This window comes from Chrysemys picta, chromosome 2 (assembly GCF_011386835.1).
Source record: "Chrysemys picta bellii isolate R12L10 chromosome 2, ASM1138683v2, whole genome shotgun sequence".
NCBI lineage: Eukaryota > Metazoa > Chordata > Testudines > Emydidae > Chrysemys > Chrysemys picta.
Genome location: NC_088792.1, coordinates 162,676,658 through 162,703,951, shown reverse-complemented (window position 1 = coordinate 162,703,951; position 27,294 = coordinate 162,676,658). Strand labels below are relative to the sequence as shown.

The 27,294-nt window shown below is 57.1% G+C and overlaps 1 protein-coding gene across 12 annotated transcripts in view; it reads left to right on the top strand.

The window, feature by feature from the left end:
- Positions 1-27,294, top strand: part of LSM1 (LSM1 homolog, mRNA degradation associated) — a 78,469-nt gene that overhangs the window by 38,953 nt on the left and 12,222 nt on the right. For 10 of the 12 annotated variants that reach the window (XM_065584637.1, XM_042840365.2, XM_065584631.1 and 7 more), the window contains 2 exons: positions 14,463-14,558; positions 19,210-19,322. In XM_065584637.1, coding sequence (XP_065440709.1) covers positions 14,463-14,558; positions 19,210-19,322 — 209 coding nt within the window. Of the gene's footprint in view, positions 1-14,462; positions 14,559-17,673; positions 17,790-19,209; positions 19,323-27,294 lie in introns of those variants that run through there. The other 2 variants (XM_065584640.1, XM_065584638.1) reach the window with 2 other exon arrangements.

Below are 27,294 nucleotides of genomic sequence, written 5' to 3'. Positions count from 1 at the left end.
AGAACTTGGCTCAAGCCCTGCCACTGCCACAGACTTCCCGTTTGACCTTGGGCAAGTCACTTAATGTCTCTGTGCCTCGTTCCCATCTGAAATAAGGGGTAGTAGTAACCCTCCGCCCAGCCTGTGTCTGCCCCATCTGTTTAGGCTGTGAGCTCTTTGGGCCAGGGTCGGTCTCTGACTGTCTGTGCAGGGCCCGGCACAACAGGGCCCTGATCTCCAGGGCTACTTTGGTGTGACCCTTGTTGGCCCTAGTGCTCAGATGCTCTTGAACTGAGTCTTGTTCTGGTCCAGTGTTGTGGTCCTAGCACCTAGAGATACAATGGTAGAGCCTGCAGCTGTGCTGGGCGGGGAGAGGCCAGCAGGAGCCAGGCAGCGGCCTCGGGATCCAACTGGAGGGAGCCGTTGGAAGGTGATTCATGAAGAAGGAGGTGGAAAGAGAGGATTTGCTGAGGGAGCTGGACCGTGAAGGGCACAGAGTGTATAGCTGGTGAGGTTGACTTTTGGGACGTGGACGGGAGTACGGGGTGGCGCTCCAGGCGAGGAGCTGTCATTCGCGGGTGGACCTGTTGGAAAGAGGGGTGACCAGCGCAGCAGCGAACGGACGGAGCGCCGCCACACAGCAGGGATGAAGCCGGACTTTGCAGCCGGAGAGGGGAGGAGTTCATTCCCTCGTGGGCGTGGCACAGCGTGGCGTTGACAAATTTCTCTGATTGTGATGGTAATTTACAGTTTGTTATTCTCCTAAATGAGCATTTGATGTTACTTCATATTTATGTTCCTGCCAAATTAGTGGGTTTTTCTTTATAAAGTTTAAAAATGGACGGTTCTCCATTATCTTGGTTTGCTGCTGCTTCTTCTCGCAGCAGGCACAGCCAGCCTGGGTCACTGCCCAGCTCGATCAGAATGTCTCTGTTGATAAGAAGAGAGGATGAGACTGTCCTCTTGCCTGGCGGTCTGAACCCAGCCTGGAGCAGCAGTGGCTGAAATGTGGCGTGTGGGGTGTTTTTGTTTTTAACTAGCTTCTGAGCCACTCAGTGGATCCCTGGTGAAATGTGGTGGAATGTCGATCCGTTTGCTAGTAGCGCTAAGTGGGGCCCTCCGTCTAAGGCCGTGTCTTCTCTGCTATAAATAAATAAATAAATAAATAAAATAATGTCTTTGACATCAGGGTAGCTAACTAGTGCATGCGGTATCCCGAGATCCGAACACAGAGACGACAAGGCGCTTTGGTTTTACTGAGAGGCAAACTAGGTGAGGCCAATCCCAGGTGGGGGATAGTGCTGACCTCGCCTCGTTTTACTATCTCCGGTAAAAACACTCTTGTTTAGCAGTGACGACAGGGCCTTGGAGGTGGCTGAGGGCTGAACGGGCCAGAGGGGAAGGTCAACCTGGCACCTTTCAACAACCACGCAAAATTCAAACGCAAATAAAAGTGAAGGGAAAGAGGAGGAAACAGTGACAGCTTGGCAAAGCCTGGCACTGGCCGCCCTTTCCATTTAAAATCAATGTAAAACACATGGAAGAATGTAATTTTATTAGAACTCCAGACGTCTACATTCTTATCTTGGCTTAGTGCTGACGACCGAAATGAAGTACGACTAGCACTTCATAAGATTGTTATCGAGCTTGATTAAAACATGGGAGGAACGGGCTGGGGGTTTCAATTCCTGTGCGGAGTGAAAGAGGGAGAAATCTCTCCAAGAACCAGCAAACGCAAAGCTCTTTGCTGTCTCAAATTAAAGAAAAGCCACCTCCGCGCCCAGGGAGTAGATAACCAGAGCTGAAAGCCACAGGCCAGAATTCACAGCCATGGTGCTTCTTGTTAGTATTGCCCTGTGTGATAGGAGCTAGTTTTGACTTGCTAAATTTTGGAGCCTCTCTGCTTCAGGCTGAGTCCTGCTCAGTTGCTGCCGAGTGGTCTGGAATAATAAAATGGGGACTCGCTCCATAAAAGCCACTTGGCGTTAAAGAGCCTATTAACCAACGACAACTCCACTCCCAGCCTCTGTGTTGGGCACCCACATCTGGACGTCAAACTAGCTATTAGCTGACTCTGCCGTTGGCTTTGGGCAGTTCCAGTCCTGTTGACTAAAGCCAGTAGAGAGACCAGTTAGGGGTCTCAGGTCAAAGCTCTTTCCCATCATTAATGAATTTCAGACACAAATGCTTTAGGGATTGTTTCCCTCTCCTGATTATTGCCCGAATCGGAAACCTCTTGTCTGAGCAATCCCTCAGCTTTAGGCCAGGTCTGCACTTAAAAATGAGATGGGTCTAGCTACGTTGCTCGGGGCTGTGAAGAAATGTGCGCCGGGGTAATGATTACCGTAATAGGGTTACCATATTTTAAAAATAAAAAAAGAGGACACTCCACGGGCCCTGCCCTTGCCCCTTTCCCACCCCTTTCCCTGCCCCAACTCTGCCCCTTCCCCAAAGTCCCCGCCCTAACTCCCCCTCCTCCCTCCCAGCCACGTGAAAAGGGCTGCCCGAGCGCTACCGGCTTCACGGTTTGCCGGGCAGCCTCCAGACCCTGCGCCCCCGGCTGGGCGCTTCCCCTCCCAGGCTCCAGCTGCGCTGAGGAAGCGCCGGCCGGGGGCGCAGGTTCTGGGGGCTGCCCGGCAAACCGTGAGGCCGGTAGCGCTCGGGCAGCCCTTTTCACGTGGCTGGGAGGGAGGAGGGGGAGTTAGGGCGGGGACTTTGGGGAAGGGGCGGAGTTTGGGGCGGGGCCAGGGGTGGGAAAGGGGCGGGGCCAGGACCTGTGGAGTGTCCTCTTTCTTTATTTTTAAAATATGGTAACCCTCGGTAATGTAGTTAAGCCAACCTAAGCCCCAGTGTAGCACAGCAAGGTCAATGGAAGAATTCTTCCATCCACCTTGCCACTGCCTCTTGGAGAGGTGGGTTAACTACGCAGATGGGAACCCCCCTCCTGTGGAAGGAGGAAGTGTCGATGCTACAGCCGAGCCGTTCTGGTGTAGTCCTACCCTGGGACTAAAATTCTGAATCTCTGTGCAAGGCTGAGATATTGGTTCAATATCCGCAACCCTGACCGTTAAAAAACCATGGTTCCGGGCCCCAATATTATGAGATTTTAATAAATGTGGTGGGGGGTTCTTAGTTCTCTCCCGCCAGGTCTCCCTTCTGCAGGCATGCCCTGGTCGCGACTCACATTTGGAGTTCTGGGCTGTCTGTGTTCCCCCTTGCAGGGTGTGATTCGCTCTGCCTCCCTGTTGGAGGTGATCCAAGGCTGCTTGGGCCTGGGACCAGCGATCCCATTTGTACCCACAGTGTCCCATCGCCCTGGGAAATTGTCCATGGAGAGCCTCTGCTGAGGAGCAGCTGTAGAGCTGGGTGCCTGCATGACTCCAGACGAATTGGGGTCTCCACTTAGCACCTCCGTCCAGAGCTGCTGGGTAAAGCTAAGTGCAGTAAAGAAACAGACTCGTGGGCCGATAGGCATTGGAGCCAAAGAGGGTGCCTAAGAAGCCGGTTCCCCCATCTCCGGCCTCTGTGGCCCAGTGATGGTGAAGGGACTAGAGGCTGCACACCCACCCCCCCATCCTTGCTGTGCAGATTTCCTTTTCATCTTTCTCAGCGAGTGGGGAGCCGCTGCCTCCTGCCAGGGCTGCCCCTCGGCTGCAGAGGAGGGATCTGGGAGGGGAGGGGACGTGAAGGAGGAAATGGAAGCTTTGGTGAGTAACTTGCAGGGGCCTGGAGCCAGGATGCCTACCTCCCTCCCCCTCCCCCCCCCAATCTGGCACTTTAAGATAGGAGTGGATTATTCATGCCAAGTGGGAGGCTGTACACGGAGCTAGCACTACCAGGCTGTGCAGGGGGAGAAGGGTGGAGCTGAGGAGGAGGGGAGCTGCGGAGACCTTGCCTATGATGTGGAAGGGTCCTGGTGGGCTAAGTGATGGGCGTGAGCGAGTGGCGACTGGCTGGCTGCTCTGGGGAGAGGAGCCTCCCTCCCACAGGCTGCGTCCACACCTCCCTGCCAGAGATCCCTCCGTGGAGGAGTATCTCCACTGGCTGTTGGCTCCTTGGTGTCTCTGCTGAGCCTGCAGCAATGGGGATCACCACAACGGGCTTGTCTGTGAGATGCGGTGCCCGTGGCATTAGGAACTGGGCTGAGATCCCGCAGGACACCACACAGCATTGTGCATCCCCAGGCGTCCGAGTTGGGGAGCTCTGTGCCAGTGCGTGAGCCATCACCATGCCAGGTGCTAAACGAGAGATCAGGAGAGCTGCCCTGGGGACACACCTTGCAATAGGCGGCCGTGGCATGGGGGAGCGGGAGCCGGCTCCTGTTCATAAGAGGGGCAGAGAAGGACCACGGCCCTTGGGCCTCTCCCGGTGTGAGAGTCTCCCGCAGAACAGAGGCCCAGGGCCACCTTCTCATGCCGCGAGGCTGAAGTGTGTGTTTGCACACATGAACTCTGTGGGGACAGTTACCCACGTTCCTGAGAGCTTGGGACCCCCGCTTTGGCCATGGCTTCATACAAGGAGGCTGGGGTCCCAAGCCCTCAGGGACATGGGTAACTGCCCCCACAGAGTGCAGGGAAACTGAGGCGGGCGTCCATGCTGCCTGAGCAGTGCCCGACGGCTCTTGTTCTGCTTGGCACCCCCTCGGCCGCTTGCGTTTGTGCGGGGGGCACAGCGTGAATATGAGGGGGGGTGAGCTTGTGAGGGAACAAACCCTGTGCAGGACTTTGAGCCATGCTCAGCCATTCCAAGCAGAAATTCCAGCAAGTGGGGGGCTGCCTGTGGTGTTTAGAGCCAGCTCAGCTAATGGGACAGGCTTTATCGCTGCGAACCCAAACATCTGCAGGGTGATGTGGAACAGGCAGAGTCCTCGTGGGGAGCCAGGTGCGGGGCAGGTGGGAAGCGTGGCCTCTGGCAGACAGGGATCCATTGCTCTTTTTAGTCAGTGAGGGCAGAACAAGGCATCAGAGGCTCCCCTGGCAGCAGGGAAGTTCAGGTTTGGGGATGGGGCAGGCCTTTTGGCTCTAGGAGCTGCTCCGTGATGGATGGGACAAGCTGATGGGTTCTGGTTTTGCCCTGGGCTGCCTCCATCAGGGAATTTAGGGACAATGGGAATCATCCCTGCTCAGATTGAGGAGGTGAAGTGACGTGGCATGTTGGGGAACGGGTGGCCCTCTCCCCATGCTAATGACCCAGTGTTTGGGTGACTTTGCTGTGCCCTGGGACCCTGCTCACTTGGCTGGGCCAGGCAACAGCAGCGGGTTTGCTTGGCAGCTGTTCTGCCTAGCCCCCAAACCCTCTACCACGCCAGAAAGCCCATCCCCAGGCGCTGCTCTCGGTGCACAGCGTGGTATCTAGGGTTACCATACGTCCGGATTTTCCCGGACATGTCCGGCTTTTTGGGACTCAAATCCCCGTCCGGGGGGAAATCCCAAAAAGCCGAACATGTCCGGGAAAATCCGGCGCCGCTGGGCCGGGGGCTGGCCCGGGGCCGGGGGCCGGCGGTGCTGGGCGGCCGGGGGGTGCTCGGCCGGGCCCGGGGTGGTCGGCCGGGGGCCGGGGACCGGCAGTGCTGGGCGGGCCGGGGGTGGTCGGCCGGGCCCGGGGCCGGCACCCCAGGGCCCGAGCCGACCCAGGCTGGAAACGCCGGGGGGGCCAGCCTGGGCCGCGCCTCCTCCCCACACACCCCACTTACCTGCTTCAGGCTTCCTGCGAATCAAATGTTCGCGGGAAGCAGGGGAGGGGGCGGAGACTTTGGGGAAGGGGCGGAGTGGGGGCGGGGGCGGGGCTGGGGGCGGGGCCGGGGCCCCGTGGAGCCTCCTCCTTTTGGAGGCACAAAATATGGTAACCCTAGTGGTATCCCGTCCTGGAGGTGCTTGACTGTGCACGCAAGGCTGATCCAGGCGTGTCCACTCAGCTCTGAGCATGGCAGGCCCCCCCCCCCCCCCCCCCGGGGGTTAGCCTGGAGATCAGAAGCCAGTGGCAGTGGCCTGCGGGCCCCAGGCTCTTTCTCTTACTACCTGGAGGAGCCTTCCTAGCAAGCAGCTCTACGTCTTCCTTTGGTGCTAGGGAGCAGAGTCTGAAAGGCCCGTGTCTGCCGCTGCCACTCTTTGGATAGGAGCTGGAACAGCATTTGTCCCACTCTGCTATGTGACACAGTGTGGGATTTACTGGCCTTGTGAGCCGGTGAGGGGAAAGGGGCTTCATTCCTCAGCAGCACCTGCTTCCCTGGCTTATTGTTACATGGCATTTGCCAGCAGCCTCCAGGAGTCCCAGGCCGCTTCTAGCAGCGAGCACCTTTCAGCGGCTCATTCCCTTTGAGAGTGGCCGCCGCCTCCTAGGCAAACAGCGGCCATGGAGCTATACGACCTGCCCTGGTCTGTAATGCAGTGGAGCAGCCTACAAGTCCCAGCTTGTAGTGCTTCGGCTGGGAAGTGGCATTGATGGCTGTGACTTTGGCGTTGGTCTCCTTTGTGCTAATTAAGGGTGAGCCTCGGGCTGCCAACATGACCTCCTGGCTGGACAAAATTTGATCCCACTGGCCCAGGAACTGGAAACAAAACAGACAGTGCTTTGATTTATTGACCTGTAACTTCTTAACTCCTAGGGCAGGGGTCCCCAACGCGGTGCCCGTGGGTGCCATGGCGCCCGCTGGGGTGTCCAAGTGCGCCCGCATACTGGCCGGCGGACAAGCATCCGCCCAAATGCCGCCGAGAAGCAGCATCATCCAGAGGCGTCGCTGCCGATTTTCGGCGGCATTTTGACAGCGACGCCTCTGGATGATGCTGCTTCTTGGCGGCATTTCGGCGTCAATGCCTATTGACTTTGCTGCTTGTCAGCAGTATTTCGGCGGATGCCTGTCCGCAGCCACACTTCTCCATGGCTCATCGTCTGGCACCTGCCAGACGAAAAAGGTTGGGGACCACTGTCCTGGGTGTTAGGAGTAAGGGGGAGAATTTGGGGTTGGTGCCCTCTCCCTCGGTACAATTGAGAAGGGCACTGCCTTGTCCCTCCTTTGATTCCTGCTACTCAGCACAGAGTTCTTGTTTAGCTCATAGGCTCTTCTTAAGAGCCATGCCCGGGTTGTGCTCGAGGGTTGTGCTCGGTTGTCACGTACCTGCTGTTCTTAAGTCTCCTTGCCATTTACGTTGCTTCGCCTGGCCTGGCCTGATCATGGGAATAGCATCTTTGTTCTTTGGTCACACAGTTGTATAGTAAACAACATGCTCTATCTGTGTTGTCTGTCCGGTTTCCTCTGGACAGTGATTCCCATTTTCTTAAGCAGCTGCTGACACGCCACCAAAAAGCTGTTTGGGAGCAGAATCCTGCTGATGTAACACATCTTGGTGCGCACACACAACGCCTGCATTTCCAGTGACGTACAATAACCTGAAACTAGCAGCAAATTTCTTCTGCTTCTCTTACAATGTGTCTGTGCAGCCCCTAACACAAGGGGGCCCCGATCGCAGCTGGGGCTGTTAGGCGCGACCATAATAGTTAAGGAAGAAGAGAATGCCTTGTCTTGCTTGGAGGGGAACACCCGGACCTTTCCTGCTGAGTTTGTATTCTGAGGCAGCCTGGCTAGAGAATTATTAGCTCACAGAAGTCTATAAAAGAAGATAAAGAAATAAATCCACACGGGAAAGTAGGCAGTCAGCCCAGGTCATCCAAGGCCTCGTCACTTTAATAATCCATATTAAACAGCTTCTTCAGCAGCATCATGCCAGCTGGGGAGGGGCCGGGCAGGAAAATTCCCCCTTCGGTTTCGGGCAGGTGTGCTGCAGTCCTTCCCTCTGCTTGGTGCATCAGTGGAACTGGGGCATTGTGGGGAGGTGTAGCCTTGCTGTTAGCAGCGGGCACTGGAGGAGCGGCCTGGGCCTCGTGCTCCCAGGTGAGGAGCAGGCATGTCTCCCATTGGCTCCAGGGGAAGTTCTGGGTGTTTTGGAAAACCCCTGCTGGTAAGGTGGGGCCTGGCATGTCTCTGGGCTGCACCTCTGGGTCTGTCCCCACCTGGCTGCACAGCGTTACGCACATCTGTGTGGTCCCCAGGCTCCCTGCCTTGGCTGAGCAGAGTTCAGACACCTGGGCTGCTGGGGAAATCCATTGTGGCCTCAGGCCCTCCGGAGGCCAGTGGTTAGTGCTCTACGGGGAACAGGAAGCCAGTTGCTGGGTCACATGGACTGCGTGATCAAGGGATTCCACATTAAGGAGCACTAATTGCCATGCAACCACTTGACAGCAAATCAGCTGCTCTTCGCCCCGGCAACCGTCATGTACACAGTAACATTGGAGCAGTGGCATTTGCAGGCCCTTGGAATTCCACCATGGGTCTGGTCCGGCCCCAGAAGGCTCGTGGCGCCTGGGAGGGTATCCGTGGTGCCGCCCATGTCCGTGACAGACAGGGCTGGGGTCCCAGTGCTGGCCAATGGGGTGCCCAGCCCTGGGAAGCTCTCAGCAGCTGGCTGAGACCTTGGCTGTAAGGAGCAGGCTGAAAACAGCAGGCTAGCCTAGCATAGTGTGTCTTCTCCTTAGCCAGATGTCCGAAGGGCAGCAGAGAGGGGCAGAGGGAGCAGGAGCCCCCTGGCCGCAAGGAGGTTTCTAAGAACCCTGCAGGGGTAAAGCAAAAGGCGACTTCTCTCTTCCTTGGGTCTCTGGCCTGGATAGCTGAACCCTCCTTGTCTGAGTTTTAGCAGCAGCCTAATAACTGGCGGTGCTGGCAAATGCTAGCGCAGGGCCATTGCTAACAGCGTCCTGTGTCCTTGCAGCACATCTCCCCCCATCCGTCCCCCCCCCCCCCCCGGCTTTGCACAGCATGGTTGCAATTCAAAGAGCTGATGGCTGGGTGTAGGATCCAGCTCCTTGGACCGCCGTAGGGCAGCTGTTTGTACCAGCTGGGGACAGAGCATGTGAGGGCTCCTGCAAAAAGCCCCCGTGTTCCCTGTCGCGCTTTCTCCACATGCAGGACTTACTAGGCCTTCCCCCGGGGAGGCTGGTACCAACAGCAAGTCCCAGCGGGAAGCTCTTCTTTGCCGAAAGGAGGCAGCTGGCCAAGCTGGTGCCAGGTCTGTGCTGGTGAGGGTCATGGAAGCTGAACTGGATCTGGTCTGCTAGTGGCTCCCCTGGGGCCCCCACTCCATCTGGTTGCCACCAGAAGGGTGCAGGTGGCATTAGTACTGAGTGACGCTGTCCTTTTAAGCAGGACTGAGGGGAGATGCAGTGTCCTGCTGCTGTGAGTGAGACCTGTGCCCAGGGTGGCTGGCCCCCTGCAGCATGAACTGAGGTGTGAAGTCTCTGCCCTGGCACTAGGTTCCCAGCTGCACTTGCAGAGCCAGTCTCCCCGGGCCAGAATGCTCTGCCTGGAATCCACCGGGCAGCTGGTCTGGCTGCATGTGTGCTGCAGCAGGGAGGAGACCCGCCTTGGAGCACGCTGATGTGGCGCACTCAGAAGGGCTCCTCGGGGAAGCCCTTGATCAAGCCAACAAGGATGTTACTGATCTGAAAGCGGCTTCTCCTGCTCATGGGAGAGTTCCGGCCCGGCTAGTCACAGTTGTCCTTGGAATGCAGCTGCCTGGGAATCTGTCTCCAGCTGACACCCCCACTCCCAGTGCTAAACACTCAACAGAAGCCACCTGCAGGCTCCTTGCCCCTTCCAAATTTAGAGACCATCCTCCTGGCAGCCAGCACCCAACTGCTGATCCCAGAAGCAGAGCGTGAGTGAGCGTCTCCAGCCAGACAGCAAGCGGGGCCTTGTCCCTCCTCTCCATCCCTGACCCTCGGTGCCCAGGATGGGACCAGGACTCTTGCAAACCATCCGTATCCTGCATGCTGCTCGCCACCTGTTGCAGAGCATGGCGCGGTGCCCTGGCGTGGGGTCAGCTCCATGGGACCAGCTGGGATCGCTTTTCCGGAGGCTGTAGAAAGAGGCTTTAGAAATAATGGGTCAGATGACTGCCCAGGAAAAGCTGGGGGTATTTGTTAGTTTTGGTTTGGTTGGTTCAGCGAAGCTACTTTGTTCCACTAAATAGGGACAGGAACAGCAAAGTCCTGCTCCAGTGTCCCCCTCTGGCACTTTGCGCTATCCCTGTTGCCCTGGTTTGCTGCCTGGCTGTCTCTTGGTTTACCTCCGCTAATAACTAAGCTGCTGTGTGTATCCATGAGGGGAATAATGTCCCGATAAGCTGCATTAAAAGCTGAGTGAGATAAAACTGCCCCTAGCAGCTGCCCTGCACTTCCCATCACAGATGGCTTTGCTCCTTTTGATTTCCGTCTTTGGTGGAAAACTGATGAGTTCCCTCAATATCCCAGGGCTCAAGGATGAACTCTTCAGCACACCACAAATGCTAACTGGGAAGCTGTGGAGTCCACTGTTTTCCCCAGCTCCTGAAACCACATCTCTGGAGCAGAGAGACAGGGACTCTTTTTTTTCCAGACAGTGTGTCTACCAGGTACAGCCCTATTGGCTGGGAACGGAGAGAGGTGAATTAGCGTAGCGGCAGAAGCTGGTGTAATTCCTGTATCGTATTTACTGCCGGGCCTGGGACTGCTCTGCTGCCCAGTTCCAGCTCTCTGACGTTTGGCCTATTCATGCATGAGGAAGTGAATTGATTATGGCAGGAAGTTCTGCCGGACCAACTCCCTAGAGGACTTGGTGAAACATGGGCCCTCAGGGGCCTTTGGCCAGGAGTCTGCAGACGGGACCCCGGGATTCTGTCAAGCAGCATTGTAGCGGGGTCCTGGCTTCCTGTTGGCTCAGCTTGACGTAACGGGACCTTTAGATGGCAGCTGGTCAACGGTGGCGATTGTTATTGGCTGACCCCCAGCCCTGAGCAACCGGAATGAATGCTGATGTCAGATCCCCACTGGGATTACTTCATAAGTGAAGGGCATGTGTGCGTGCCTATGGAAAGAAAGAGTCCCTAGAAACCCTTCAGTGACCCTGAAGGCTCCCCAAAGCTCATTCCCTTCCCCGCTTCTCGGAGTTTGCCTTGGTTCCCGGTTTTTGTCGGTTGTAACCACGAACTGGCTTGTGAGCAGAGTGGGGGCGGGGAATCTTTTGCAAAATTTCTGGAAAACTTGCAGGGTTGTTGGTTTTTTGGTTGAAAATTTTCCATGTTTCCCCACCCAGCTCTGTTCCTGGGGCGGGGGGTGGTGGAGGGGGTTGGCTGGGAGCTGTCCTCTCCTAGCTGTGCGTGGCCCAGGTGTGAAGTGAGCGTGGAGGGATGGGTTCTTGGTCTAGTCCTTCCCGTTGATGTCACAGCTGGCATTGACCCACCCCTGGTTTGCAGACTCAGTCCTTGGCCTTGCCACTGACTGGGCCATGGTGTTTGAGCCCCCTTGGAGCTGTCGAGGGCAGGATGAGGCCTGCTGGTGGGGCAGGGCCATGCTATACCTGTACAAAGGACACCCCCTCCCAAAGGCCACATGCCAGCTGGTGCTCTAGGCATTGGATGTGCCAGCCCTGTGCAGGGCAGAGTGGGAGAGCAAGCCCTTTCTGGGTAGTGGTATGCAATACCGTTCGGGTCACCAGTCCCTGATGCTCTCAGGCTCCGAAGGCAAGTTCCAAGGTACCTGCTCTGTGTCTGCAGCCAGTAGTTGGGCCTGGGAGCCGTCGGGCGATAGCATTGGAGTCTCACAGGCACAGCTCTGCGGGTGGCTGCTCTGTCTGGGGCGGGCGTCTCAGGCCAGGATCCTGCAAGGAGCACTGCGGGTTGGGAACTCCCAACAGCTGCTCCTTACTCGCTCTCCCTGGGGGCAGGGGTGAGGCCGGGCTCGGCTGCCCTCCTGAGAAGGAGCACCCAGCAGGCCCATCCTCATGGCTGTGCTGCTGGTGGGAGCGGAGGAGGATGCAATATCATGGGCGCAGTAGGAGCAAAGTGAGGTGGGGCCATGGTAGCTCCTTGTCTGCTGCTGCGAGGCTCTGCTCTCCAGCCTTTGTACATGTCGGAGAGCCAGGCGTGGAGTGAGCAGGACGCCCACTCGTGCTGTGGCTGCCCTGTGGCTGGGCAGCTACCCCGGGAAAGCCCTGGAGCTGCTGGTAAGATGCCTGGGTGGGTTAAACCCACCTGCTGCAGGTGCCTGCCCCGGCCAGCTCGTCTGTGCTGTTCTGCAGCCCTGGCCTCCCTTCCTCTTGGACCCAGCCTGGGTGTGTCAGGGGTGGGAGGCCCAGGCTGGTGCCGCAGGCTGCGGTGGCACTGCCACCCGCTGACTTCTTTGGGATGAAGCAGCCTGGTGTGTGCAAGACCTGGGCCTGCTGCAGTAACTGTGGGAACCCCATGACAGGATGGGACTGGGCCACTGCGCTGGGCACGCCGTCCAGTCAGTCCATAACGAACAAATCCAAAATGCTGCTTCTCCCTGCCGAGAGGGCCCCATGATGAATGTGGGTGCACTCTGCTGGGGCCTGGTGGGTGTTGCATGAGGCTGGGAACATCTCTTAGGAATGTCTCTGCAGGGTTCTCCCCGCTCCCCCACTTGGGGTGATCCCGCAGCGTTCCCTGCGGTGTCCCCTCCCCCCCCCACTCCCCCTCCCTTCTGTTATTTTAAATGCCAGGAATTCCCAACAACAGATGTTGCAGTGCCACTGCCTTGACACTGTAGGAAGGGATCTCCCAGCACTTTACACTCCCTGGATGGATCGTTTGTTCATGTCGCTCCCTGGCAGGTTGAGAGCTCTGCTCTGGATCTTGGAGACTTACTATTTATTTGCACCAGGGAGTCTCTGTCCTACTGTGCTAGGGGCTGTACATTCGTAGAATGAAAAGACCACCACTCCCCACTGAATATACTCCCAGGGTCCCTGTACTCCTCTCCAGAGCCACTGCTTGACCTGCAGGACTTGGACAGAGAGGGGATGCCAGAGGGGTGAGGAACACATGGCTTGTGGCGAACAGGCAGCTGCCAGGGAGGCTGGGCAGGTTGTCTGTCCCTTGGGGAAGCACGCCAGGCCATGAGCTCATTCCTTCAGAGTCAGGCCTGCATCCTCTGCGCGCAGATGAGGGCAGATAGCAGCCAGCAAGTCCCAGCCAGCAGGGAATGGTGTGTGGAACAATAAACCAGCCTGAGCGATAAGGAAACCAGATGGTTATTAGCAAGCTAGTGCGGCATTGTTCTTGGAGGAAGCGCAAACCCCCTCTAGCTTCTAGGCTCAGCTCCTGTGGAGAAAACCCATGTTGCAGCCTGCCTGCCAGGTCGCCGCCGTCAGAACTGGCAGCGGGGCTGCCCCTCTCCTGCCCAGACCTGCAGTCAGGGTACGGTTTGCACTGTGATATTAGTGCTGCTGGAAGGGGAAGAGCCAAACATGCGTGTGTTACCGTGCTGCCGCTAGCTATGGGGGGAAAGCAAGTCGCTGGTCGGTGCATTCAGATACAGCAGAGCGGAGAGGGACAGCGCGTTCAGTTGCTGGAGGCCAGGCTGTGCAGAGCTCGGCCGGCTGGGGGACTTGGCTCCTCTGCAACGGGGCTGCTGGGCGCTTGGAAACCGGGGCTCTTTCCTGCTGAGCCCCTGGGAGAGGTGCTGCGCTCCCCACGATGCTCAGCCGCTCCTGGGTGCACTCAGCACCATGCACGAATTGACCCTGGCGGGGCTGGTGTCAGGGCTGGGAGCCGGGAGTGCAACCGCTTGTGCGTGAACACACAGAAGTGTGGCCCTTCCCCACCTGTAGCACGGGGTGACAGTAGCTGCCTGCCTGGGTGGGGCGGGGAATAACCCGTTAACAGCTTACCAAGCACCCCGAGGCCAGGCCATGCACAGGAGTGGGCGCGTCTCCTATTGACTGGCATGGGCCCTGGGAGCTGCTCCTTGCAGGGCCCCGCCAGGTTCTCCCCTGTGCTTGGGAGCAGGAAGCTCCTCTCCACGTCGAAGGCCTGCTCCAAAGCCCCATAGAAGTCACGGGGAGTCTCTTTCCCTTCGGCTTTGGATCATCCCCGTTCTGCAGTGTGAAAAGGAGGCCGTGCGCTCCCTGATTCTGTGTCACCCCTGCCCTGCCCTGGGTGCCTGGTGTGAGCTGGGCCTTTTGGAGTAAAGTTGATCCCGTTCTCCCGAATTCTGATGCTCCAGCAATGGCGGGGAGTGAGGGGGAGGTGGGGAGGGAAAACCGCAGATCTAACAGGGGGGAAAAGTCCTGTAGAAACTGCTGAGAAGGGGCATCATCTGCACTCTCTCATTCTCCCCTGGTGTCTGAAGCTGGGTTCAGGGCCCAGTTCTGAGCCTCACCTTGGCCAAGTCCCTTCCCCTCTCTGCACCTCAGTTTCCCCTGGGGAGGAGTATTCTCCCCCACATCTCCAGTGGGGTTGTGAGGACTGGTTTAAAGATGCGTTGAGGTCCTTGGCTGGCGGGTGAAGCATCACTGTCCTGATGCCATGAGCGCTGTTCCTCCTGCGTGATCACTCGGGGTCTGTCCCTCCCTTCAGTGTCCAGGCTCTAATGACAACGGTGGTTGTCTCCGGATTAATTTCTCCTTCCCTTGCCCCCTTCTCTGTCCCTTGCAGGAGGTGGAGGGAAGCGGAAAGGGAGGAGTAAGAAATGGAAAGAGATCCTCAGATTCCCACACATCAGCCAGTGTGACGACCTTCGGAAAGGCCTGGGTAAGCGGCGAGCCCCAGCCCGGCTGCTCCCCGGAGACGAGCCTCGTGCAGGGGTGTGCAGGGGTTGTGTTGCAAGAACTGGCAAAACCTGCTTGCTGCAGAGCCTGGGTGCCTGCTGCGAACGAGCAGGTACAAGCCGGCGGGGAAGGAGGGGAGCGTGCGGGGAGAGCAGGCTGGCACACCGAGCTGCGCTCAGCAGAGAGGCCGAGAGAACCAGTGTGGCGCGGTAATGGGTACAGAGAGCAATGGGAAATGCCAGGGGCCTATGGGGAGCTCCATGCTACGGCTCTTGCGCTTGACAACAAAGCCTGTGATCGTTTCCTGCCAGCGCAGAGGAGAGATGCTTATCTGGAGCCTGAGGAGGGTGGGGCAGAGAGGCAGGAAGAGGGTCAAGGCCAGGGCTGTTAACTATTGCTGGAGAGTGGGTGTGCTCCGTGCATACAGCTGGGGGGACCTGCGCCCCTGCGAGCAGCCAGGCACTACCCCCATACGCCCGCCCTCGCCCGGGTGAGGGGGGGGCGTGTGTGACAGAAGTGCGGGTGGAAGGAAAGTGGCACCTCCCGCGGGGCAGGCCCTGGGGGCTTCGTGTCTGGAGACACAGCTGCAGCACTCCCTGACTCTGCGTCGCCCCCACCTTGTCCCAGACCCGGCTCTCCACTAGGGCACCCTGGTGCACAGATGTCCCTGACCAGTGTCCATGACTAACCTGGCCCTTCCCTGGCAGGGGTTGGGGCACCACATGCATGGGCTTAGGGGGAACTGCACTTGGGCACAGGGAGTCAACCCCCTGGGTACAGCCAGCCTCAGCAGGGTGCCACCTCCCTAGAACTCCCTTCCTGCATCTGCAGCAGGGGTTAGGCCTTTCCCTCGGGTCTCCCGTGTGACTCTAGGTCTTGGGGAACCATTAGCTGCACAGTGCTCATCCAGCCACCCACGGCGGCCGCAGGCAGGCAGGCATCAGCGTAACGGCGTACAAGGTACAGTGCCATATACTAGGGCACCGTATCTGCCCAGAGAGACATGTCCCCTGCACCAAGGAGCTGGCACCCCCGGAGCACCTGAGAGACCTGAGCAGGGCGGCTCAGGAGGGGCTGTGGTGTGGCTCTTGCTGTGGAGGGGGAATGGTTGGTGCGAGAAGGGGTATGTTCTGGGGAGGAGGGGGGCGTGCTCCAGGACCAGGGTGACAGAAGCTTCATGGCCATGAAAAACATGTCACGGACAGTGAAATCTGGTCTTTTGTGTGCTTTTCTACAGATTTCACAGGGGAGACCAGTGTTTCTCACATTGAGGGTCCTGACCCAAAAGGGAGTTTCAGGGGGGTCACCAGGTTATTTTAGGGGGTCGCAGTTTGCCACCTTTACTTCTGCGCTGCCTCGGAGCAGGGCTGCCGGAGAGCGGTGGCTGTTGGCCAGGCGCCAGCAGCAGCGCAGAAGTAAGGGTAGCAGTACTGTGACACACACACCCCGCCCCCCCGCAATAGCCTTGTGACCTTTTTGGGTCAGGACTCCTACAATTACAACACCCTGAAATTTCAGATTTAAATAGCTGAAATCATGAAATTAACGATTTTTAAATTCCTATGACTATGAAATTGCCCCAAATGGATGGTGAATTTGGTAGGGCCCTAAGTGGGAGGGAGCAGGGCTGCACGGGAGGGTAGGAGCGAGGGCCGTATGCAGGGCCTCGGGAGGGACAATGAGCAGGGGGGGTGTTCAGGGCTGGGGATGATGGAGTCCCAAAGGCTTGATGCCCACAGCCGGGCTGCAGCTTTCTCGGGAGAGTCGGCCCGGTGCATGCCAAGAGCTGCCCAGAGCCTGACTCTCGATGCTCTGCTGGGAGCTGGGAGGGTGGAGCGCTGGAGGGGCTAGGGGAGAACGTGCAGGTTGGAGCTGTGAAGCAGAAGCTTGTCCCGTGTTTGCTGCAGAAGGAATCCTTCTCCCCTTCAGTTTTTTGCAAACGTGCAATCTACAGGTAATCCTGCATGCTTGGTATCACCCCCCGCACACCCCACCGCCATTGCACAGCCCCGCATTCCCGGCATCAGCCCCTCCCCCCCCCCGCACATTCCCCTGCCATCGCACGGCCCCGCGTCCCCGACATCAGCTCCCCCCGTCCCCGCACACTCCCCTGCCGTCGCACAGCCCCGTGTTTCTGGCATCGCCCCGCCCCACCGCCATTGCATGGCCCCGTGTTCCCGACATCACCTCGCCTCATCCCACCCCGCACACTCCCCTACTGTCGCACGGCCCTGTGTGTCTGGCATCGGTTCCCCCTGCACACTACCCTGCTGGCCCGTCACATGGCCCTGTGTGCCGGCATCGCCTCCCCTCCTGCCCTCCCCTCCCCCCGTATGCCCAACCGCCATCGCACGGCCCTGTGTCTCTGGCATCGCCCCACCCCGCACAGCCCCGGGGTTCAAACCTGCTGGTAGTCCAAGGGGGTAGCAGGGCGATAAGCCCTTGATGGAAGGGCTGTGTCTCTTTGTCTCTGGGAGGGGCCTGTCCCGGCTGCCGGCTCTGAGTCAGCTCCATTCTGGAGCCATTTGCTCCAGGGAATGCGCAGCCTTGCTGTGCCAGTGAATCTTTCCTTCCTGGCCCGCCCTCCAATTGCAAGCCCAGCCTTGTGGTTAGTGCCCTGGGAACTGAGTGCTGGGATGCCTGGGTTCTGTCCCCAGCGCTGGAAGAGAAGCGGGGTCTAATGGTTAGAACGGGGGGGTGGGGCGTTTCTCTCACTCCATTAGCAACCTCTGGGTCCCCAGCGAAACCTCATGGTCAGCAGTATTCAAGGCAGCCGATGGGATGTAATACAGTCAGGGCAGACCTGGTCCTCATCCCTGGCTGGGATGATCTGCGCACAGCACCAGTGCCCTTTCTGCCCCCTAGCTCAGGGCTGAATGGTGACTGGGCAGGGCTTAGGAAGCCTGGCCCCAGCTTCTCTGAGACCTTTCCCCAACGCAGAGTCACTGGAGGAGGTAGCTGGTGAGTGTCCACATCGGCGGGTGGGGTGGGCGAGAGCACTGTCCCTTGCTCAGGCCAGACCCTCCATTAATGGGGATTTGATGGGGGGGAATGACATCAGCAGTCCCCGCTTGGTGCTTTCCTGGCTCCCCCAGAAGCTGGACTGAGCCCAAGAGGAGAAAACTAGCCCCGGCCCCCTCCAGCCTCTGGAAGGCATTTCACGTCTTGCAGCGCTGCTGAAAGCCCGGGTGCATCTGCTGCTGCCTCTGTGAGGGTGAGTGTAGGAGCCATTGTCCCCTGAGCACCCAGTGGAGTTTGGTGGAACTAAGGTTCTTGGGGAAGCCCGCACTGAGCAGGCTCTGGGTGGGAGGGTGCTGGGGCAGGCGCTCTCAGAATCCAAGATAAGTGTGTCCTTCTCCCATGCTCCCTCGGAGATGTCAGTGACTCTTCCCCTAATGCATGCTTAGCTGTTCCTTCCACTGGGACTCGGGATGCAACACCAAGGAGCGGGTGTGTTTATATGGCCTGGGAATGTGGTTAGAGAGAGGCCAGGGGGGCGGTTTCCAGCTCAGAGGAAGGAGAGTAGCGTCAGGAAAGACATTTGCAATGTTTTAGTCTTGCTAGAACTCACAACTTGCAGCTGCTGGGGGCTTTGGCCTGGAATTTGTTGTGTGCAGCTGGACCCAGCATGGAGCTGGGCCCCTGTCACGCTATGCAGGAGAGATGCATGAGAACCCTCTGCCCTGGGGAGTCTCATGCATTCTCTGGAGAGAGTTGCAGCAAGGCCTGGCCTAGCGTCCAGATGCTCCCAAGCCTCTGGGAGGTCAGAGGCCATGATCATGGGCCACCGAGGTGTTTGGAGCAAAGGGAGCTGTGGAGGGGGCTGCCTGAGGGGGGCACACACTGTCTTGAGGAGCTAGAAATCCCAGCCATGCTATGCAGTGTCAGCTCCAGTGACTTCAGCTAAGGCAACAGGTGCGGTTTGTGCAAGCCAGCGTTTAACTCTTGCCCGTCTGTTCCTTTAACCAAGGCAGCGACATGCAGGTGTTCTGAGCCCTGCTGGTTGGGGGAGAAGCTTCCTGCTTCGGGGGCTGCTTTCAGAGCCTTCGCAGCAGGAGGCTGCACAGTGGCCAACAGACAAATATTGTTCGTGAGCCAAGTCCGGTGACTCTGTGTGGATGGATCCTCGGGCCTGGGAAGAGCCCCATGGACGTCCCTATGGCTCTGCCTCAGCGCAGGAGTTCACCTGCAGAGTTACCGGCTGGATCTGGGCTGAAATCACAGCTGCTCTGTGTGACCCGCAAGCCAGCTGCAATGCTCCCCATCTACCGATCCACTACCCAGTGTCCACCAGCTCGAACGGCGATCCAAATGTGCGCAGGGAAGTGGCCAGTGATACTTCAGAAGCAGGGCAGTGGCTCTCATCCCATGGCCTGGTTGTACTGTTGCCTGATGCAGCAGTGCTCTAAAGAAGCGCTTCTCTCCAGAGCTGTGTGCCTCCTTCATCAGTGATCTGCAGAACCCAGTCATTTGGGAACAGAGCTGTGGAGGGTTACGGGCTGGGAGGGCTCGTCTGCCCACGAGATGGTCTCTGGGGCGCAGCACAGGGCAGTGTCTGCGGAATGGCCCGGTATGGATGCGGACGGTCGTGAGCCTTGCTTCTGTTCCATCTCATCCTTGGCTTTCTTTTCCAGAAAGGGACTACAGCAGCCTGTGTGACAAGCAGCCCATCGGCCGGCTGCTCTTCCGTCAGTTCTGCGAGAGGCGGCCAGAGCTGCAGCGCTGCATCCACTTCCTTGATGCTGTGGTAAGAGCCCCGCTAGTCACCAGCAGCCCGGGGACTCTGGTGCTCCTGGGGTCGGGTGCAGTTTGAAGCCAGGGCAACCTGCTGGTTTTGGGAGGATCGTGGCAGGAGGGATGTCTGTCTTGTACGATTGCAGATGGCAGGATTGGCTCCAGGCACCAGCGAAGGAAGCAAGTGCCTGGGGTGGCCAATAGAAAGGGGTGGCACTCCATCCGTTAGTGGGGCAGCACGTCTGGGTCTTTGGCGGCAATTTGGCAGTGGTTCCTTCACTCCCTGTCTTCCTCTTTGGCGGCAACTCAATCGGCTTTTTTTTTTTTCCCCTCTTCGCTGCTTGGGGCAGCAAAAAAGCTGGAGCCGGCCTTGGCAGGTGGAATGACATTGTAATATATGGAGTGTAGGGAGCCCTGCGTTTGCTCCATCGGGGGTGAGAAGGGATGCAGCAAATGGAAAGCAATGGGATTCTGAAGGGAAGGGGAAAGTGGATGTAGGGGTGTGCTAGATGGGGGTGTGTGGTACGGGCTGAGGGAATTCCCATGTAGCATTGGCTCTGCCAATAACTGATCTCTCTGGGAGCTGGAAGTCTCTCAGGAACATGTGCAGTGAGACAGAAAACCCACCTTGCACCGGGCATATAGCTCCTGATCAGAACGATCCTATGGAAACGTCCCGCACAGCTTCACAGGGACTGGAAATTGCTCTTAAAGCCTCATAGGATGTAAGATCAAATGAGGATCTTTTGAACCATCCTATTGAATTCTACAGCAGAACTGTGGGGGCCCAATTGTGCGGGACTTGGGGATGACTCTTGTGCTTTAATTAGACACCTATGGTTGAATGGGGCCATAGAGAATATCTCTGCTATTGAATTCTGTAGGAGGGTTCCAAGCTTCTCTCTTGCTGTTCAAATGGCTTTGTAAATACCAGCCTCCATAGAGGTGGTGATTTCCTATGGCATTCACTAGGATGTTTCCATGAGGGAGAAAAGGTCACTTGCCTTCCATCTATGTTCTTTCGCTGTTGTTGGATTGTTAGGTGGTGATGATGATGGACAGGTGCTTCTTAGATGCAGGAGAAAATGAAATAGCTAAAGTGCACCCTTAGCACCAGTGCTATGGGGCCAGTGCGTTTCACAGCCCTTTCTAAGGCAACTGTGCAAAAATTCCATCCAGATAACGTGTAACTTCAGTCAGGCCTCCTAGTGAAATCATATCTTGGCGTTCTCAAGGGCTTTTTGTTTTTCCCCTTGAAGGTTTCCTGGTTCTGGAAGCATGGTCTGTCCAGCAGGGCTTGGTTTCACTCTGGGTCACACCAGAAGATTTGGGCTTTTTTCCTTAGCTAACTTGAAGTTCTGATCTGAAATCCATGTGCATTTGCTGTTAGACTCTTCTGATGCCAGGAGGCAATTTTAGATGCTGTTTAATAGAAAACGTAAGCCTCCTAGAATGATCTGTGTTTCCCATTACCAAATTGTTTATATAACTGAGGGAGCTTTTGCCCTTCAGACTGAGAGGAGTTTGCTTAGTCCCATTTGGTTTGGGTCAGGGGAAAATCTCGCTCTGTGTTGAAGGAAGCAGCCAGTCCTGCCAGCAATTCAAGCTGGTGTACGAAAACTTAAGCATTTTTCTTTTTTTGCATAGTCTTGATGCATCTGAGTGGCAGAAAGGCCGATCCAGTCATATGGGTGTTTAATGGGAAACACATGCCTGAAAAACAATCCTGGGTTTGTGTGAGGCTCTTTGAGCTTATGGAAGATTTAAAAAAAAAAAAAAAAAAAATCTTGCCCATCTAAGTCAATTAAATAAAACTCCTCCAACCAAAGTTGATCTGGTGGTTGCTGGTAAGTACAGGTAAGTACCTACTGGGACTCTTCCATGTCTCCAGATACAAACCCTTTTGTCTCCAGCTAGTAAAATTCTGCAGGATGTTCCAGCTCCTCCTTCCACCACTGTCCTTCCCTTTAATCCCCTCCTTCTCTCCTGCCTCTCTTGTGGGCTGACAGAGCAACACCGCATTTCCTCCTGACCAGCCTCACACGTATGTGCGTCACCTTCCACACCTAGAGTCTGTCCTGGCCCCTCATTCGTTGCGATTCAAGGAGGTGATTTAGATTTTGTGACGTGAAGCGTGTAACTTCTGATGTTTCAATAAAATTTCACATCCAAATTTCACCAGTAAAAATGGAGAGGAGAAAATTTTTACTTAAGTCTTGGTGAAATTTGTCCCTGTTCTTGACCCAGCTGTGATTTCAGTCTCTAAAGCTCCAGATTGTTTGAGTCTGGGCTGCTTTAGAAGCAGTCTCTCCTCTTTCACACCACGAGCAGCCCCTGCATTCCAACGCCAGCGGCTGACAAGGCTGACCATGTTTAAGCGTCGCTGTGTTCCAGGGTGATGGCCACATTATCAGACAGTTCTCTTGCTATCACGCTGGAGAACTAGGCCTCTTGGCTAAGTCACAAGCCTCTGCCCTGGTTCTAATGCATGTGGTTAGCTATAGACAGGGGAAGGGCCCTCTGCTTGGGGAATCCATCTCCCACCCAGCTGATAGAATGGGCATCTTTTTGTCTTGTAGGGCTCTGTAGGCAGCTCATATATTGCTTTATGCTGTTGTCTGAGCTGGCAGAGTGGGGAATGCTTGGCTCAGTTAGCAGGCAGAGTCCCTTTGAGGCTCATGTGGGGTCACTGAGTCTGGGCACGCTGTAGAAACTGAACTGGAGAAGCCTCACAGACTCTGGCCCGCTCCATCCATTCTCTATGGATTGGGAGAGACAGTCCCTGGGATAACTCCAGGCTGGTTTAGGGCTCCAATCCTGGCTCTGGAATCCCCTCCTGAACTTGAGAGCTCTGTCTTGGAAGGGCTGCGTCTGGATGCCCCTGGTCTCTGGCTCTCTGACCTTGGTCTGGCGGGTGTTGGTGGGTGGGCTACAGTTCTCTGGCGTCGGGTGGGTTCTGAGTCCTGTGTGCTCTCTCCCAGCTGCTGTTTGGTGCAGTCATGAGGTCAGATTCAGTTTGGCCCGGCCCGGGGGGAAGGCGACTTTGAGCACAGCATCATAGAGATGCCCCCTATGCTTCTGAACTTGGGGAAAATTCTCTTCTGGCCACTTCCTGGACCCTGGGTGCTGCCAGAGCAGTGTCTAGGGCCGGGTGGGGGCAGCCCCTCTCCACTGGCCTGAGTGTCTGTGTGTAGGCTGGTCTCATTTCACTTGGAAATGTCCCTGCCTGGCCCTGGCAGCAATATGCAAAGGGCGTGTGGCTTCCTGGCTGGGATTACGGGCACCCCAGCCCTTTGCGGTCTGCACATCATTGTTCAGACCGCTCTCAGGGCCTTCCAGGCATGTTGGAAATTACAGAGAAGCTAATGACCGCGGCAACTGCTAACAGCTCTGGAAAGCCTCCCCAATGCCCTGCTTGTCTGTAAGAAGCCTGTGAACAGGGGCTAACCCCTCCGCACAGCAGTGGGATTTCTCTTCCTGGGAGGGCTCCTGGTCTGTGCTGCTGTTGCAGACCTCCCAAGCCATGCAGCCTGGCGTCACACCAGGGGGCTGTGTGGCTCTGCATGCTTGGAGTTCTGTTGTGAGCTCAGGGAGCGCGCTCAAAGCGCCGTCTCCGTGCAGACGGTCCCAGTAAAGAAACCAGTGTCCAGTCTCTAGTTGTGTTTGTGATGGGCGGGGGGGTTGTGCCGGGGAGGGGGACACACAGAGCACACACAGGCAGTTCCTGCCCTACAGCTCCTACCATCTAACCAGGTGATGAGGGACCACATGGGGAGCACAAGGTGACACATGTCCCGGGCAGCAGACCCAGCTCAGCAGTTGCCTAGCCATAGTCGAGTGTGGTGTAGGCCTCATGGCGGAGGCAAGCTGTAAGAAGGGCCAGCAGAGATGGCTCCAGAGAAGCCAGGTGAGAAAGGCAGTGCGTTAAAGACACTGGTTAGGCTGTCTCCCGCTCACACCTACCTGCCTTATAGTTTTTTCTTTCCAGTGATTCAAGAAAAAAAATTCTTTTTTTGAGTCTTTGCTGGTGGGTTTCAAGTGACCCCAGGACACTCGGGGGTGGCGTAAAGTCCCGCCTGGCTTACAAGATCTCTGTCAGGTTAGAAGAGCGTAACTCTGCCACTGCGTTGCGCCTAGTGGGTAGAGGAGATGGGTGGGCGGAAAAATTGCAACCTCAAATCCCAAGCCAGCACGGAGGAGGTGGGGATGTGGAGCAGTGCTGAGGGGGTTTTAATGCCCAGTGTGTGTCATTTGCTTGCTCTACTGGTGGATTTACAGTTGTGGGGGCTCTGTCAAAACACACGGCGCACTCGGGTAAACTCAGGTCTGTTTAAAAACCAGTTTAGTCAAACCTGGGTGAGCCCCAGTGTGCGCACACTGATGCGAGCTTAAAACTGGGTATTTCAGTTTAGCTTGTGCCTGGAAATTTACCACTTCAGGCTAACTTGTTAGAAACAGGATTAAATTGACATTTTTGTCCACACACGGTTTGGCATCGGTTTCACTTGCTTTGCTTGAAATTGTTCTGTGAGGTAAACCTGAGCAGCTGTGTGTGTCATCCAGGCCTGAGCTGGATTCCTGAGCCCCTCTTCCTGGCCCCAAGGCAGAGGCTGGACTTTCCTGTAGCAGCATTCGAGCTAGTGCAGTCGGGTTACTTGCTGAGGAAAGTTTAATGTGAGGCTAGTCTCTAAAATGTGCTTGGGAGCCCTGATGAAATGGGTTCGGTCTAGCTGTGAAACGGCTCTTCCAGCTGTCCCTCCACACACTCCCCTCTTGGCGCTGACGGTCCGGCTGGAATACAGGCTCTGCAGCCCTGATTCTGCCCCCAATAGGCCTCTGCAACCTCATTGTCAAAGACCGGGCACCCCCAGTTTGCAAACTGGTTCCACAGCAGTTGCTGAGGGCCTGACCTAGCCTGGCCTGCAGAGCCTCTGTTGCTGGTGGTGTTGAGTGGGATGGAAGGAGCCCAGCTTGCCTGTCAGGGGGCTGTGGGGATCAGGAAAGCATTTTCACTCCCAGCTCGCTGCTTGCACAGGTGGAGGAGTGAGGTTTCACCTGCCTTGGAAGGCATCAGGGATTGGACACCACAGGATGCTCCACTGATCTAGTTTGGCATATTGCAAAGGGGGAAAGACGTGCAATGTATAACGCTGCAGTGTGTATGAGGCTGTGCTGTGGGACCCCGATCCCAGGGGCAGGCTTCTCTTTATTCTGAAGGAAAGAAACTGCGGTGCTTTGGTCTCATCCGGGACCCCTGCAGCGTGCTGCCATCTAGCTCCAATTGTGAGCGATCCCCACAGCCCCTTTGCACGGCCCTGCTCTTGTCTTGTTGTGACATTACTGAGGGCACGTGGGATCCACCCTGCAGCGCAGTCCCTGGGGACTTGCTCTGTGATTGCTAGCTGTCTCTGCGCACATCCTTGCTGGGTGCCAATGGGCTGGTGTCTCTTCACGGAGTGTGTTTTTCTTGGCATGTTGGCTCTCAGAGGCTGCGTGCCCGGGGGCCCTTGCAGGCTGTGCTGGCTTGTTGGTGGTGCTGGGGTGTGTTACGTGCTGCTCTCTTTACAAGGCTGGCTGCTGGCGGGAAATGTCAAAGGTGGGGAGGGAAATGGCCTGGGGCCACATATGGCTCTGAGAGTTGCTGAACTTGCCTTGTGTCCATGGATGAATCGCTGACCTGGCAGGTCGTCCTCCCCAGTGAGGTGGGCTCTAGTGGATTAAAGCAGTGGGGGCTGGGAGTCAGGACTCCTGGGTTCTGTCTCTATCTCTGGGAGGGGAGTGGGGTCTAGTGAGTTGGAACGGAGAGAAGGGGGGCTGGATGCTGTCCCCAGCTATAGGAGCAGAATTGGGGTCTAGTAGGTTAGAGCAGGGGGCGGGGAGTCCGGACTCCTGGGTTCTATTTCCTGCTCTGGGAGGAAATGTAGCCCAGTGGCTAGGACGGGTGTGCAGCCACTGGGTTTTATTTCAAACTCTGCCACTCAATCACTGTGTGATCTTGGGTCCTGTCACTTAACCGATCAGTGCCTCAGTTCCCCATCTGTAAAGTGGGGCTATGGACAACACCCTGGGTCATGGGGACAGTGGGGGCTGTCCCTGCCACCTGCTCTCACTGTATCCTGTCTCGGCAAAGTGGACTGGTAACAGCTTGGTCCCTGGTCGCTTTACGGCCCCCTCCCATTCCCTAGCTTCTCGGGACCTCAGTGGTCCTGCCGGAGCTGCCCTGGAAGGAGAGCTCCCAGCCAGCACTCTGGTTCAGGGCTGGCTCGGAGAGGCTTATGCAGCTTCTCATGGGACATTCCAGCCTGTTTGTTTCTCATGGCTGTCATCCAGTGGCCTTTTTATTAAGGAAAACACAGATGTCACTTGAGCCTTGAGAATGAGGGCGACCCGTTAGCCATCCCCGCTATGTCGGCCCTCCAGAGCCTATTTCCGTCCTTCCTGTTCAAGGCGGCCGAAGCCTGGGATGGTTTTGAGCACCTGCTCCGTTTATTCCCCTGATTGGCTCACCTCCCAGCCCCCTTTTATTAGGGGACTGGGTGCTTAGCCAGCTTCATACCTGACTCTGCTGCCCTATGCGAGAGGTGAGTTCTGAACGAACCCTTCGCCTGCTGCTCATCCCTGCCGCTGGGGGTCGTTCCTGTGTCCTCTGTCTCCTAGCGCCCGGCCGAGTTCCCAAAACATTGGCCGAGGGAGAGGCAGGTCAGATTTTAATAGCAGAAGAGCGTGGCTCTTGGAGGAAGACAAACCGCCGACACCCAATGGGGAGGCTTGGGCAGGGAGGTGGAAAACGGGGAGGAATGCCGGGAGGGGCTTGCAGGGGCCCCGTGCCAACAGGAGCAAAGCGGGAAGGAGACGCCGGGGAGGTTGTCCGGGCGCTTGGCCCAGGGTAGGTTTTTCCTGGTGTGGTTGGCTTTTTAATGAGGGTTTGGCCAAAAAGCCTGGCTGCTCCTGTGTCTGGGAGCCCATCCCCTGCTCTCTGCCAGTTCAGGCCCTGCAGGCGTTAGTGTCGGTGTTAGCACCAGGGTGGGCCACCGGAAGAGCAGGGGTCTCTCGGGCAGGGTCCGTTGCTGCCTAACAAGCACTGTGGTGGGGGTGACTGTGGTGTTCGAGCCCAGGCAGGGTCTGTGCCCGCTTGCTTTGCAGCTGTTCTGGCCCAGGGGGGAAGACGAGCAAAGCCAGCTCTCCTGTGTTGCTCTGCCTGGAGCTGTGTCCGGGAGGCCTAGCAGCGAGTGCTTAGCAGAGCCCAGGGGTCAGCACAGCGTGGGTGAATCCCCCCCCCCCCGAGCAATGTGTCATGTTAGCTCTCCCCACAGCCAGGCTGTTCCGGCCGGGGGCTCCCCCGCCTTCGCAGGCAGTTGCTCGTTGTTTGGTTATAAATGGCTCCCACTGTCCGCACAGCTGTTCCTTTTGTTTGGCTGGTGGGTGGGAACATTTGGCTATATACCCCCCCCATCACGCCGGCTTCCTGCCTGTCCAGGGAGCTGTACTACAGGGAGGGGATGGTTAGCCCAGTGCCAGTCGCTCTGAGCATGGGGCAGAGTCCCACAAGCATCAACACTCGCTGACAGTAACGTCATGCAGGTAAATGCAGTCAGGACCTGTAGGGGTGCCCAGGTCGCCCGGGAGCCAGCTGGGGAACCAGCCATGATGCCAGGGGAAGCAAATAGATGCTGATCCCGTGAGCTGCAGCCTCAGCCCCCATGGTGCCCAGCACAGGGGCTGGGTCTGTACCTGGGGAGTGTGAGCGCTGCACAGAACCTGTCCCAAGACCATGGCAGGCAGGCCTGAGCTAGCAAGGGGTGTCGTGGCCAGGCAGAAGGGAGAGCGTCTCGGCAGAGCTCTAGCACAAAGGGCGAGAAAAGTCAGGCCAGGCCTGCTGGCCCTGGGATAGCTAGGGCAGGGCAGCACCGGGCCTGGTGCTGAAATCCCTTTGCAGCCCAGTTCTGTAATGCTGTTGGCCGCTTCAGCCGCCGAGACCCTGCTTG